At 41.7% G+C, this 15,408-nt stretch overlaps 1 protein-coding gene across 1 annotated transcript; it reads right to left on the minus strand.

The window, feature by feature from the left end:
- Positions 1-1,418: 1,418 nt before the first annotated feature.
- hnrpkl (heterogeneous nuclear ribonucleoprotein K, like) lies at positions 1,419-15,408 on the minus strand. Its single transcript, XM_061076689.1, has 15 exons — positions 15,356-15,408; positions 14,218-14,324; positions 12,977-13,074; positions 12,791-12,847; positions 11,839-11,882; positions 9,672-9,744; positions 8,737-8,850; positions 8,376-8,504; positions 7,835-8,142; positions 7,394-7,447; positions 6,624-6,660; positions 4,511-4,526; positions 3,685-3,752; positions 3,409-3,578; positions 1,419-2,206 (listed from the first exon to the last, which is right to left on the minus strand). Exons 2-15 carry the CDS (start codon positions 14,276-14,278, stop codon positions 2,176-2,178), a joined length of 1,260 nt encoding a protein of 419 aa, XP_060932672.1. The 5' UTR covers positions 14,279-14,324; positions 15,356-15,408; the 3' UTR covers positions 1,419-2,175.

Genomic DNA, 15,408 nt, shown 5'->3' on the forward strand with positions numbered 1-15,408 from the left:
TCCTCCATAGCTAACCCCCCCCTGTGTTGAGATAGAAGAGGAAGAAGAAGAGCATAGGCTTGGTGAAGTGTAACACAGACTTTATTTACTCAACACCTGCAGGTACAGATATCAGACACAGGAATAGATATGATCACGCACACACACGAAAAAAAAAAGCGCCACTCATCGACTCATAAAGCTGTAAGACCCTCACACCCAACTGTGTCTCAATAGATCCCTTCAAAAAACATTACAAAAAAAGAAACAGATTACAAATTAAAAAGAGTCAGGTAAAGAATTAGCGGATCCAACTGGTCAGATGTTAAGGTTGCATTACAGTGAGTCCATCCAGGAGAGCGGTAGAAAATAAAGCAAATAATAAAGAGTAAAAGAAAAAAGAAATCTCCATGTCCTTCCATGAAAGTAGAAAGTTGTCTAAGCACTCATGAAATTATCAGTTTCTATGTAAATATATATACACAAACACACTTTATACAGCTCCTTGTCTTTCAAATAAAAAGCAAAAAAACCTTTTAAAAAACCTTTTCGCTGTATCACACTAGCACATTTACACCAACTTAGAGTAAAGGTTTGACATTTAGGGAAAGATGTTTATTTGTTTTTTGGCAGAAAGGTTTAGTTCTCATAGAGACTGGAAACAATGGGGAAATACTGCACTGGCTTTGTCCAAGACACAGTTCAAACCTCAGTACCTCACCAGTTAAACACATAATCCATACAAAACTAAAGTTGTATAAGTGAAAATTAGTTTTTTTGTTTTATGATTAACATGTAAATCAGAGCCTTGAAAATGCCCAGTCATCATAAAAGTAGCCACATTATAAATTTTCATTCGAGCCATTCAACCCATGGGATTAATTTTAATTATAACTAAATGATTTACACAGTAATAGTCTTTATTTATACTAACAGATGAATAACCTTTATAAAAATGGGCCTGATTTAGTGAGAAGTTAAACAGAGCTACAACTTAAGCCTTTTTTTAAAGTCTACAATATGGTAATTAAATACAAGATACATTATTAGCAGCTCTTATTTGCAGTGTCATCATTAATGTAAACACAACTATCAATGGATTACTAAAATAGTGTGTGTGTGGGGGGGGGGGGGGTCAAAATCCAAAGATTTTCAGCAAGCATATTTTTCTGAACACATTTATATTTACATAGAGATAATGGTAAACTCAGAAAGACTAGTCACACTGAATGAATAAATTCGAGCAATTGGGACTAATTACTTCTCTGATCACCCAGTAATCGACCAGTACTAGTTTTGATAATTGATTGAAGTGATTTTTTGAAAATATAAATGTGATGGAAAAGATGAACAATGAGCAGAAAAACATGATGAGAATGTACACGTCCATAAGGCAACAAGGATCAGTGAATGTTTATGAAAATGATGTGAATCATGTGGAACATGTTAGGCAGTTGCCAGATCTCAACCCAGCTAACCTGCCATGTTTATTAAATTATGTAGTTAACAAGCGATACAGGTTTTCGGAAACCTCTGTGCAGGCACAGCTTTGTGAAATGGATGACTGTAGCATCCAGAGGAACACATTTTATCTTTGTAAAACCTGCCCCAGAGAATAAGCACATTTCCTAAAATGTCAAACATTTCCTTTAAAGCCCATTTTACAAAAAGTACTTCATTTTAAAGTGAAAAAGGGGGTTGTGTAAAAATCAAAGATTATTTAAATGGTTCTTTACCCATTCTTGAGAACATGCATCTTCACTTGGAGAGGGTGCTTCAACATTTGAGAAAAGAAAAGGGAACAACCTAAAATCACACAGTGTTCCTTACAAAAAAGATTACATTCCGCATGCTGTACTGAAATGAGGGAGATAAGGGCCAGGGGGCGGCTCACAACACCGAAAGTTATCATACATATGAGTTTACTCCAATGACAGCACAACAGTCTCCCAAAAAAAGAATTACACCAGCACAGAAATACGTTGTTGACCTTTTGTTCGCTGTTTGACAGCTTTGAGATTTTTCAAAACTCCTCTAAATAAGGTTTCCAATGCACAGATAGGTGGCGTAGTGTGTGGTAGTGAGGGGAGGAGGGGAGGAGGCGCTTCTACCCAAAGCAGAGGAAAGTAGGCTCTGAATAGAAGGAGCAAACCGTACAGCAGCATGGCTTCACTCTTCTTCTTCACTTCCTTCTTTCTAGAAGAACCGACCAGAGTACTGCCTCACGCTGAAACAAGAGACAAATAAAAAGGTTAAGAACATTAAGGATATTTATTTTACCAGGAACACGACACGGGTCTGGGGGCTGATAACGCTCGATGCTACAAACTGTAAGTCATTTTTCATGTGGAGCACAATTGTAAGTTAAAAAAAAAAAAAAAGTATGCCAAGGTCAAGGCTGAAAATAAATTCTGCCTGCGAGAAGCAATGTGAGTGCAGAGACGAGCTTAGCCACTTGGTGACTGGGGAAAAGAGACGCGTGGACTGAAAACTCTTCAAGATACAAGACTGGTGTAAGAAACAGAAGCTTAACACAGTCTGGCAGAATAAAGAAAAGTTCTACATTCATCTGAGGCAGTTTAACTTATTAGAGAGGCAACTCATTATTGTTTTCATTATCAATTAATCTGTTCCTTATTTTATCAATTGATTGTTTGACAAATTTTAATTTCACAAAATAATAATAATTTAAAAAAGGTCGTACATGATTTTCTAGAGCTCAAGGCAACATTTTTTTGTTTTCTAAACCTAAAAGTAGAAATCAAAGTGATTTTATCTTGAAAGTCTTTATATTTGTAAAGCTAAAACCATAAAGCATATGTCTGTTTCCCGTGATAGAAAAAAAAGAATATCTCCTACAATAATATATGATATAATACATAAAATTACCATCTGCATTGAAAGGTGTGTGTGATATGTTCACTTTATTTGTATTTGATTACATTTTCACATGTTCTCTTGTCTACCTCGTTCTGACTGTGGCTGTAATTAAAGAATTTCCCCAGCATTGCATCTTATCTCATCTTAAAAATGAGTAATAGATTATCTAATTTAAATCAGATTAGTTTTATGTCGACAGTCTAATCAATTAACTGACCGGGTATTTCAGCTCTGGACAGAATTACAGGCTGGTGTTCACTTTTAGAGCTGATTTTGATCTAAAGAAGCTGATGTGATGGTGGCATCAGTATAGTGTTTAGTACAATCAATCCTGAATCAACGCTGGAACTTATTTCATGTTCTATCTGCTTTCATGTCTGAGCTGCCTTTCCTTTGGCTGTAAGACAAATTCACATTTGGGTTCAGTAAAGTCAAAGTTAAATCAGAATAAACTGTTTCCTCCCAGACGGGTCGTCAGAGGAGGCCACTCTGCTGCAGTGAGATGGTTAAGAGTTTTTGGAGGAGGGGTTTAATCACAGATACACATGCCTGTTCTGCAGCAGGTACTGGGCATTCTGGATCTGGTCCTGTGTTCCTGTGATGGTGATGATGCGGTCCTCAGAGCCCTCTAGTGGTTCATCAATCTTGATGGATGCCCCAGACTCATGGCGGATCTGCTTGATCCTCTGGCCGCCCTTTCCAATGATAGAGCCAGCCAGCTGCACAACAAGCACACAAACGGTTTTAGGGGTGAGATGTCTTCATGTCGTTCCTTTACAGTCAAAGTCATGTGTTTGACTTGTACACTGATGCCTTTTCACTTACATCTTTTGGGATGGTGACTTGTGTCGTTATGACCGGGCCTCCAATATCACTGTATGACCCTCTGCCACCTGTGAGGAGAGGGAGCCCATTTAGGGTGATTTTGTCTTTAAATAAATTGTGCAACAACATGAAACAACCCTTTTGGGTTAGGAAAGAAGACAGCGGGACAGTGACGATCCATCCCCACTCACCAGACTGAAAGTGCTCCCAGGGAGAATTGTTGTCTTTGAAGACATTGAAAATACACCAGTGGGACAAAGACAGGAGATAGTGGCATAATAAACAAGAAATACAGACAGAACTCTTCAAGATAAACTTTTCCCCTCCATTTGCTCTTAAAGTGCATGTTTTTCTCTAGTAATACTTATTCGCCAATGTAATTCCAAGGAGACATGATAAGACGTGTAAAAACTTGCAGCCGCATCTATTACAAAACATTTAAATGAGTGAGCAACCACACAGGTTTTAAACAGCAGCAATATCTCCATTAATTCTTGAATTAAATATTAAAATCTCATTTCAACTAAATTATCCAGAACATATTTAGACAAGGGAAACATACAATGGATTTCCTGTTCTAATCATCAATACATTGCGTGCACATATTGTTAAATACAGTAGTCCAAAGATGAATGAGGAAAACTGTCTCTGTAATCTAAAAAGTTATATTTTAACTTGTTATGCAGTGCACTGTGTCAAATGTGCCACCACATGCCATATCTGAAAAGGATGTGACCAAAGATATGTAAAGAAAACCTATATTGACAAAACACTACCTAATTGATGAATAGATTTGTGCAGGATTTAAAGAAATATGTAATCTCACCATATCCGCCTCCACTCTGCAGTTCAGGATCAATTAGGGATATAAAAAAAAAAAAGAAGAAAGATGGAAACAAAACAATTGTTTTAGTATCACAATAATGACAGCATGCTATAATAACATTTTAAAGCTGTCTGCCTACTAAAAAAAACTCTGTATCCATTCGACAATATAACAACAATCTGTCTTTTCATGTTAGGATTCACTCTTGTATCCACAACAGCCTGATTTAGTAAAGGCACAGATTCAGAAAGGTGCTGGAAATGCTCCACGAGGATCTGAGTCAGTTCCGATCACAAAGCATTAAGCAGTCGCGGCACATTTATCAGCGACATTCGTGTTTCAGACGTCCCACTTTATCTGAAAAGTGCATTATTGGGTTTAAAAATGTGAAAAACTGAAACCATATCAAGTGACTTCGGGAGCATCCCGGGGAGTGGGATTTTTGTGTGTCTTTCTGGATTTGGTAAAACAGCCCTGTCTCTTTACACAAAGTTTGCTTTTAATAATGGTAATCAATAATAATAATCAACCCTTTTTGATCAGCAGTCTGAAGAGTAAAGCGTTGCAACCAGAAAGCAGTCACGTGATTCAAACCTCTAAACACTGGAAGACACGCCGCAGCAGCAGCAAGGCGTGAGCCGCGTCTCCCACACGTGTCTCATGCAGGCTGTGTGGCTGCTCTGACCAGGACGTACCCACAGACATTCCTGGAGCACCACGCACATGTGACGCAGGCAGTGTGTCCCAGGCCTCAGCAAAAACTAGTGAGTTCTGATGCAGCTGTAGACATGTTGATGTGAGCCATCTAAAAGGCAAGCGAATGAATACATCAAGCCATTCTGACACTTGTGCTGCCTCCGGGCATCGGCAGTAAGAACTGCATTTTTTTCTTCTTTTGATAGCTGCTGCTGTGAGTCTAAGTTTTCTATTTGACTGTTTCATCCCACAAAGTATTTCTGTTGAATACTGAGAAGACCCGGGAGTTCACCCTGCCCTCGGACTTCTGGTTACTCTGAAAAAAGGGGCCTGAGGAGAACAGCAGGAGGTGTGATTCAGATTCCACGAAGATGATAAGATTATAGAATATATTACGTGAAAGATAAAAGGCTGACAGTTAAAATTACAAAATGGTTTGACATTTTAAAAACTACAGAGTAAAGTGGTCTCAGACTTTTGGACCGCAGTGCACGTCATCGCACTGGTTTTACATTAAAACAGTCAAAGGCATCCAATTTGAAAACTGGGTCAAAATATTGCAACTTATTTAGTGCTGGTGCTTTCAACAATCTGGGATATGACTTTGGTCCTAATTTTACCGAAGAATTAATTGGCCATATTTGGGGCATTTAAATGCCCAGTAATATTCTGCATTAACCCCATAAAGTCATGCTGGAATACATTCCTTTATAAGTTAGAATTAGAACAAGGTCAGCCCCCTTAAAGTTATCATCATTACTGATAAATGTTTTGCGTTAACTGATACGATTTCCATATGCTTTAAGCCAGATGTTGATTTAAGAAGCTTTTAGTTGCATAAGAGAAAAGTGATATACTTCTTTTATTATCTTCTTAGGCGGTTAAAGTAATTCTTCATCTCTTGAGGCTCTCGCTGCTGAAATTCATTAGCATTTTTATAAGCGAAGTCAGAGTGGTCTTTATGAGTGAAAACACATGTCTGATGTTTATGCTGTATCACTGCAAACCGCCACATTTGTCCTTAAATCTAAGGAATTCAATGACACCCGTCACTGTTTATCTGATTAAATGTATTCTTTGCCTTCCTATTGGAACAGTTTGTGCAGGAATTGCTTTGGTTTCAGCTCAAGTTCATTTGCTAGCCTGGTGGATCTCTGGACTACGTACTCAGCTGCTCTGCGGTAACCAAGGAGACAACTGTTGCCAGGCAACAACAGGCCTAGATCAGTGTGCATACACAGTGAAAAAAGCAGCGCCGTGTCCGTGCCTCTGTACTTGTACTACACTCAGAAAAAAAGGAAATTCGAGTCACCTCATCTGAAACATAATTCACAAACAACCACTACACCGCTAAGAAGCTACAACCACACAGTAGAGCTTAGGGTTACATCAGCACCTGTAAACAGACGGCACTCACCATGCTGTCGTAACGGTCTCCTCGGCTTCTCCTGTCGCTACAAACAAAAAGAGGTTTGCATCAGTATGGTTTATCCTCTCTAGAGGACACTCAACAGCACAGCATCCAGCAGGTCACCGCTGTTACATTGGTATTTAGAAAGCTGCAAGTGTGAAAGGACATGCAGACTCTACAGATGACCTGTGATCAGACTCTGAATCAGGGCTGGTGGGTTGACAGTCTGCTACCGAGCAGCTTTCATTTGCTATATTTTGGGAGATTAATATAAATGCTCAAATATTTACCTCAGTGGCAGAGTGAGGCTGTCCCTTATTAAGGACAAGCTTGCATTATCAAGGGGCCTTAATTCTAAATTCCCTCTATTAATCAAGTCAGACACACTTAAATCTTCCTCATTATTTACTTCACTATAATATCCCCTATAAGGTCTTACTCATCGCCATGTTATGTCAACTCACTTCCCCTAAAGAGTATTCAAATCTAAAAAGACGGACAAACCTCCCTTTGTACAATATGAGACCTTTAACAATATTTTTGGGAAGTGGGTTGTCATGACATGACAAACACAAAAGGTTTTACCTACTTTTGGGGCTGTGTATCTGAGCATCCTGTTCTTATATATATGTTGTACTGAATGTATACTACTCTTGTAGGCTACAAGTAATTGCCTGAAACATAACCCGACCTTTATCATTGTCAGGCCTCTATTTATCTGGGACTTATAAGAGAGCTTATATATAATAATTTGCAATGTCGGGAATCACACTCACGTTGGTCTGTCGTCCATGCTGCTGTGGTAGCTGCCATGTGAAAACCTGTCTCCCCTGTAAACAATGACACACAAGGAAAGTAAATTGATTGCTCACACTGCAGTATGGTTGATTTGATCTGGACCAAAGAAAGGTACAACACAGTGTGTAGCCTTTTTAGCTCCGGTCAATTTCATGTTCATTGGTTATATGGACTTAAATTGTAACTTATTGTATTTTTCAGTTTTGGTGAATGTCATTCAGCATCCTCATCACTACGTGGGTCCATTTGAAAATAAGCTTTTGAATTTACACTAAAATCACAGGTGGTCTCGGTCTCCTTAGTCCACTTACAAGTTTTAATGAAAACACCCAAAAAGAACCAAATCAAACACGCCAGTTTGTTTTAAACAGATCAAGCAGGTTTTAAAGCAATAACAAGGAAATGGGGAACTTCCTCACCCTCCTCTTGGTGGTGGAGGCGGGGGGAGAGGCAGGTTACGAGCTCGGCTGCCGCCTCGTCCCCCTCGGCTCAGAGGTGGAGGAGGACCCCGACGAGGGCTCATGTCGTCGTAGTCCCTTCTGGAGGGAGGCAAGGGTCTGCTGCCACGAACGGGGGGCATTCGCTCAAAGCCTCCACGCACGCGAATAGGGAACCCACCAATGGGTCGTCTGCCTCTTTCCTCAAATAACATGGTGAAACCTCCATAATCGTACGTCTCGTCATAGAAATTAGGGTCATAAGGTTGAGCACGACCTTTGATTGGAGCCTGCGAAGAGAAGACAGAGGACATAATAGGAGGAGATTGTAAAAGACTCTCCAGCTCTGAAAGAATTGTTGAAACAAGTTATGAAGCACACAAAACTATAATCCTATGAACCTTTCACTTCTCCGTGATGGATTTCAGCTTCAGGTGATTATTATTACATCTACATGGCATGAGACACATGAGTGTATTAAGTATGTTTATGCTTTCAGCAGATCTCCCGGCTGTGAACTCACCTCTGACACCAGCTCCAGGATAACTTTTATACATTCAATGACGCGTTCTGGTTTTCCTCCGACCAAGACGACCCTGTCAGTGGAGTGTGGACAGCATTCCTGGAACAACTTGATGGTGGTCTGGGTGTTCTGGTGCAGAGAAACCCCATGAGTTAAGAGCCACTTTTGATTATTTTGCTACAGAAGTAGCTGATGACACCAGCAAAAATCCCACATACATGACATTACTACAACTGCTAATTAAATCAGTGGTTAAAAATAACACCCTCTCCAGTGTTGGATTTTGTCTGTGGTGGCCATTAAGTGATGACAAGTAACAATTATGTTTCTAATAAATGTGCAGCCCAGGGCTGTGTCCTACCTCTCTCAGCTCCTTTATCTTGGCACCTTTCACCCCAATGATGCCCCCTGCCAAGCTCTGATGGATCAGCAGGCGAAGCTCACAGTCAAAGTCAATCCCGCTGTAATGTTGGTACTACAGAAACACAACGTAGTACATCTCTAAATGACATTCGTACATGGACTGTGTGACATTCACTTAGGCTTCCAGTAAAGAGATGGAAACTTAAGATCTATGTGGAATACTGAACAGGCTGTGATAATGGTCTATTGGCACCCATGGTGAAAATTAGCACCACCAGCAGTTTATTCCAATGAACCAACTCCTAATAACAGTGATGATTGGAAATGCTAATTCAAATGCATTTTATTTTGTAGATTTTCTCATAAAATTGTGCAGCACTAAAAATCGGTAATAAATTAAATGAAAACATAAATAGCCTATATATATAGCTATCAGCCTCTGGTCAAATTTAGCTGAAACTAAACCATACCAGTTGAGTTCAGGTGTTTCAGCTCCATTTTCAGGTCTAAAATTGAAAGTGCCTTTTGGAATGTTATTGTAAATAAAAGTCATATTTACATTCAATATTTATCCTGAAGAAGCTAATCATTTGAATAGCTTTTTTTGAATTCACTGCTCACCTTGTCCAGGCTTCTTTTTCCCTGCATTTGCTGTTATTGTTATGATTTTTTTTTTCATTATTGGCACAAGATGTTGATCAGTGACATAGCAAGAGGCCAAAAACCACATGTCCAAATGTTTAAAGAAAATCTACAGGGTAGCTAGATAAAGTCAAGTTCCAATCCTGCATTTTTTTAAACCATTTTTCTATTGTTTTCCGTTTGTATTATATTGTTCCAAAAGGCTAAATATTTCAAAAATACAACGTATTCAATCATCCCTGACTTTCCTCTTGTAAAATTAGCAACACGCAAATTAACACAGTGGCTCACCTCCTCTAGAGTTGGTATGATTTTCAGCAGAATATCTCCAATAGTGTCGATGCTGGCGTTCACACTCAGAATCCTGTCAGGAACCATTTGGCCCAAAAAGGAAGCACGGCATTATAAGGGGGACAAAAAGTAGAACACAGAAAAAACTGGGGGGAAAAACCATGAGAGGCAATCCAGCAAACAGGTACAGAGTATTTCAAAAGATTTCCAACCAAAAAAGAAAATTTGGACTGCGGTGTACTACACACAATTACAACTTCCCCCCCAACGCTGAACAGAAAGATGCTGACTCACTTTACCATTTATTTAAAAGTAAGAGCCTGTTCAGTCCTGGTAGATCACAAGTGGACAGCTCTGGGATTCGAGTGTGTCTCCACATGTGTCGCCTGTGACCACACCTGATCAGATCTCACTTCCTCGCTCTACATGTAAATAAACGTCACTTCTGGGCACCAAAGACAAATAATGCTGTTTTTAGTCCATCTATGACAAATGGGTCCATCATGTCTGCCAGAGAGATGGAGAGACTAAATTGAACTTGTTAGCTTGAGCTTAAGACATGTCCACTTTATGCTTTCAAGTGGTTAAACTGCAACATAGACACTAATATGACCATAACTAGCAGTGTCTATAAGCCACAGAGGTGGTAGTTTAAGTAAGCAGGCAGGTACAATAATGCAGGAAATACAATTAAGTAATTAGGGAGAAGGCCACAAGGGAAACATTTTGTATTAAATTGTTTTTTTCCATTCCATATTAACTTAACAAAAATTTGCTTCTATGGCCCACACCCTTTTCTGAGCCGAGGGAGCGAATGTGTGTGACTGTGTCGTCTTTTCTGAAAGTCTCAGTTTTTGCCCATCCACACTGCAGCCCTGAAGGGACAGCAGCGTTTCCCAACTGGAATTTATTAATCACTCGTAAACTCACTCGAGCAGCATGTATGTAATCCCACACCACCTCCAAATGTGGTATTAGATACATATTGGGTACTTTCACATCTCTACTTAGAGCAGTCCACTTGTGATCGGATTATCTGAGATGGATGTCAATACCAGGTCTAGACAGGATATAAGAAAGTCCTCGGGAAGGTGGGCTGCTTTAGAAGGGCTCAAATTAATGTGAAACTGGCCACAAAAACTTTAGGGGAAGGGGTGAGAGAGAGAGAGAGAGAGACTGAGAGAGAAAGGGAGACAGGGAGAAAGACAGACAGCTATAACTCCCCCCACCAGCAGCAAGTTGAAGAAAAGGAACGTGACAAACTGAAACAATAAACTCCCAGGATGACAGCGCCACCAGCACACCTTCATTGTGACCAGGTGGGTTTCGAGGGAGAAGGGAGAGGTGGGAAGGAGAGGGCTTAGGGCTGGGGTGAGGAGAAGACGGGGGTGGGCAGTAGAAAAAGAGTAACAGAGCAGAGGAACTGAGGTGGGGAAGGGAAATGTAAGTGATTACCAACTAGTCTGTGGCACAGGACAAGAGCAGGGGGTGGGGGGTGAGGAAGGGGAATGAAAGGTTTGGCAGGCAGCTCTGATCTGAATGTGGCCGGAGAGAAGTTTAACAGAAGGGATGCAGCACAATGAAATCAAGTGACGACATTAATGACTGACAGAGAGGGGGGGGGGGACGGAGCCTCTAGACAGGAGCCAGTGCTCGCTCCAGAGATTATGGACAGTGATGCTGGAAAAAAGTGGGGGAGGAGAGGTGGAGGGGGGAGGAGAGGGTTGTGGGTGGTTCAGAGGTCAGGGGAGGGCGGAGGGGGGGCCAGGTGAGCCACAGAGGACAGAGCGAGAAAAAAAAAAAGATGTCTGGCTTTCCACAAGTTCAAATGGTCAAATTAAAAACATCACAGCAAGGGAAATCAACATCCGACAGCTGTGTTTGATAACCATACAAAAAACCATCTACTGGGTAGTGGCTCTCTGCATGGACAATAAACTGTAATGACAAAGAGTGCAACTCAATGGAGATGCTTAAAAATGGACAGAAAAATCAAAAGGAACAATACACGTCTCTTACAAGTGGAAGGGGGGGGGGGGTGTTTGGGGGATGGGGAGTATACTGTCATGTATGTAAAAGATGTTAAAATGAAACAGAAGGCAGGTTATCAAAGACATGTGTTTCACTGTTCTAATCAGGCAGTGAGGCAATAACTGGTGGGACATACCGCTCTGGGCCACTGCTGTCTGGGACTGATACACTGGCATTGTACTGCATGGGCCGAGGTGGTGGTGGTGGTGGTGGTGGTGGAGGTGGTTGTGGTGGAGGAGGTTGGCATTGGGCGGGGGCATTCAATCACGAGATGTCAAGTAAGGCGCCCGTTTAAGGAGGGGCACGGTATATGGGCGGGGCCAACCCGGGAGTGTCAGGTGGGCGGGCATGGCGTTCAGGGGCGGGCGGAGGTTGGGCCAACGTCAAGGTGGGCAACGCAGGAGGGGCAAGTCGATCCGGTACATGGGCAACGGAGGAAGGTGGCCAAAAATAAAAACAAATCAAAAGTAAAGGAGAAGGGAAGAGGGGGAGAAGGAATACATTTTCAATGAATAACACGCCTTTACTTTGTCCCAACAGTGAAGAGAAAGTGAGAGATTTGAAACTGTGGTGAGTGAAGAAGAACAGGAGGTGTGACCTGGACAAGTTACGTTTACAAGTCTGGAGCATTACAGAGAATTACGTCACTGCAAAGAAAGACTCGGGCTTTAAGGCACCTGTTGTCACTTCCAGGTAAAAAATAGCTTCAACACTGGGAAGGGAACTGGAATCAGGCTGAAAGTCACAGGAGGACTGGAAACAAAACCCCACAGATGTGTCAGATGTGTCTAACAAGGTGAACCTGTCTGTCCGCAAGAGCCAAGTTGTTTTAATCAACTAACAGTGCTATTAATTGTTGATGTCAAATGATTAAAAACCTGCCGGCAGGAAATCTGGAACTGTGTCTGTGGGAATTCTTTGAACAGGGGGTTGGAATCATTTGGAATTTGAGTTTGGATCGTTTTCAATTTCAATATTACAGCATTTTAACATAGAACAGATGTTTCTGCAACAAAAAGGGGGCCTCAGCAAACAAAATGTTCTCATCAGCTGCAGAAATGTTAGCAGCCTTTCTTTCTGTTACTCACGTCTGTGCGTAGAGCTTTTATGTTCTTTCCACCCTTTCCGATGACAGCACCAGCATTCTGTGAGGAAAAAGAGGCGTTTTCTTAGAAAAAAAGGAATTCTCTTTTGATCAGTGAGAAGAAAAAGGAAAAAAGCCGTACAACTAAACGACTATTGTGGTAAACTGTATGACCAGAATGGGTGTTTACTTTGCTCTGGAGCAGCACACGCAGCTCCACCATCTCATCTGTGTTGCGTGATCGCTTGAAGGCCTGCTCCTCATCCATGTCCTCAGCCGGGCGTTTACCTGAAAGGAAAAACAAGTCTTTCTTTACGAGGAATTCATCGATTGCGAAAGATCCTGGGTAAAGGCACCACAGTATGGCAGTATGAAGAAATGAAGGTCTATGGCACTGTAACAAATTGGAAAGAAAAGCTGATAATCATTACAGGCTACAGCAGAGGAAACCAACAGCAGGTCGATCATGATCCTTCGGCAGTTTTTCACACTGGCATCATGTTAGCGGAGCTGCTGGTATATCTACTGTATTTCCTCCAATTAGAGTCCGGTTATGTACTTCACTAAGGTATGAAAACATGTGTCTTCCGGTCTAGCGATAACAATCAAAGCCTTGTTAATACAAATTAATTGATTCAGTCAACAGAAGTTGGGTTGTGGGAAGATTTCAGCGTGGTAGATCTCTGCTTATATTTAGAATTATAAAGTGAACTTGGATTTGAAAAGGTTGGTTACCACTGGGCTACAGAGATTGAAGGGTTAATGGAATAGCAAAAAAATATAAATACATGGCGAGTGCTAGGTCTACACTGTGTTCCACCCTGAGAATGGGTTTCATTCAGCAGCCAACTATATCCTGGAGAGTGTCCAGCACCACCATGTACCCTTCCTGGATTAAAACACAGGCGGATCTGCTCAGGACCCACAGAACAGCAGTATCTTGGACAGGAGAACCTCTCAACCATCTGACATGTCCACGTGCTATGTAGAGGGAGCCAGAAAATTTTGTTTTTTTGTTCCCTAGAGCGTAGTAATTCGCTGATTTACCTACACACTCAATTTCAAGCTGGATACAGCACGAGACCGGCTCAGTGCATTTAGTACTTAGTGCACAAGTTCATTCATGTGGTTTACATTAGGGTTATGAATGGTTGATTATTTTTCTTTGTCACAATTACAGACTGTATACGACTTGAATGCTCCCTAATATGAGGCGAAACTGACAGCTGAGACTCGTGATTGGTCGATTATATGTTTAAGTCAGATCCCGCTTCCTTAGCTCCATCCCACGATTGCTACAGTACAGACTCTGGCTCCCAATGTGCCAGATTGCAGCTTTTGGATATTTCGGTTTAATTTAGGGGAAGTCGAGGTGCCTCTTCCATCTCTATATACGGCCTGTGGTCACGATGGAGATGTGTATGATCTTACTATTAGTGTCAGTGTTGCTGAATGTGAGGTCTTCGTCCTGCTGCTCCATTTTCACCTCCATTGTCTTGCACCTGTAGAGGAATGCAAACAGGCTCCTCTTCCTGGATCTGATAAAAGAGGAGGCAATAATAACTCAATGATCTGGGCCACATGCTGATGAAATGATCTGATTAAGGTTGAAATTAAATTGGTTTGCTGATGATTTTCTTGAGGAGGAGATTAATGGTGTGGTCTAACGTATGTGCTATAAGGTGAGATGGAGAGAACCAGCCAATCCTTACACATGATGAAACTTTGAGAGATTGAGCTGCAGATTATTGGACAGTCCATCTTCTAATGGATAACTCAACTCGTGCAGCTACTGAGTACAGATGATGTGGAATCATGAGTGGAGCATCCATGTGGCAGCATGCATGTTGTCACTTTGGTTCAGAGTCAGGATCTGGGATTGAGAACTTCCCTCCTGCAGGAACTCTGCACATGCAGCCCCTCCACGTACGTGCACACTGCTACTGCTGCTGGCTGAATAATGCAAAAGCGAGCTGCACTTGTGCAAACATCCCTCCAGCACCGAGGCCTTGCTAAACTTGGAGGGAGAATCTGACCAACACGTCCATGGCTCGGGAATTAGCAGCCCCCATTTTAGCCACTGTGTTTTCCCAATAGCAGCCACATCCACCGCTGTGTGAGCACTGTTATTCTTAATAAGATTCTCCAGACATTAGAGAAGCTCACACTACACACTGCAACACGTTAGATGGAAGCTAACTGTTGTGTTCATTGTGCAGATATATTATAGAATAGCTGCAAGGAGGGAAACTGCGCAGTTTCTTACACATAAAAAGGGGGAAAACGTGCAAACACCAGTTAGCTTAGCTTCCCTGCGCGGTGGCTAAGTTGACATTAGGTTTACCTTGCTAAGCTAACAGCCCAGCTACTCGCCAGCAGCTCTCAGTGAGGCGTGTCTGTGAGCTCCGGTGTGTACACGTTGCGACTGTACAACCCTGTCGGGAAATAATAACACAACGGACCCACACAGCTGCTACCTCTACTGTCAGCTGGGTGCTAGCTACCGCAGCTAGCTAGCATGCTACACGACGCTACGCGGTGTAAATATGAAGGTTGCAGGAGAACAGACCTGGAGTCGAGCCACAGTCACTGAGGGTCTCCTCCTCAAACACTCGCACCAGC

The sequence above is a fragment of the Limanda limanda genome, chromosome 1, assembly GCF_963576545.1.
Source record: "Limanda limanda chromosome 1, fLimLim1.1, whole genome shotgun sequence".
In the NCBI taxonomy this organism is placed as follows: domain Eukaryota; kingdom Metazoa; phylum Chordata; class Actinopteri; order Pleuronectiformes; family Pleuronectidae; genus Limanda; species Limanda limanda.

What these genes read in the sequence shown, in the direction of transcription:
- hnrpkl (XM_061076689.1), bottom strand. Translation starts at nt 14,278, where the DNA reads ATGGAGGTGAAAATGGAGCAGCAGGACGAAGACCTCACATTCAGCAAC. An exon ending in GTGTGCTGCTCCAGAGCAAA is followed by an intron (nt 12,848 to 12,976) that starts GTAAACACCCAT and finishes TTTTCCTCACAG; the next exon opens with AATGCTGGTGCTGTCATCGG. An exon ending in GACAGCAGTGGCCCAGAGCG is followed by an intron (nt 9,745 to 11,838) that starts GTATGTCCCACC and finishes GGTTCCTGACAG; the next exon opens with GATTCTGAGTGTGAACGCCA.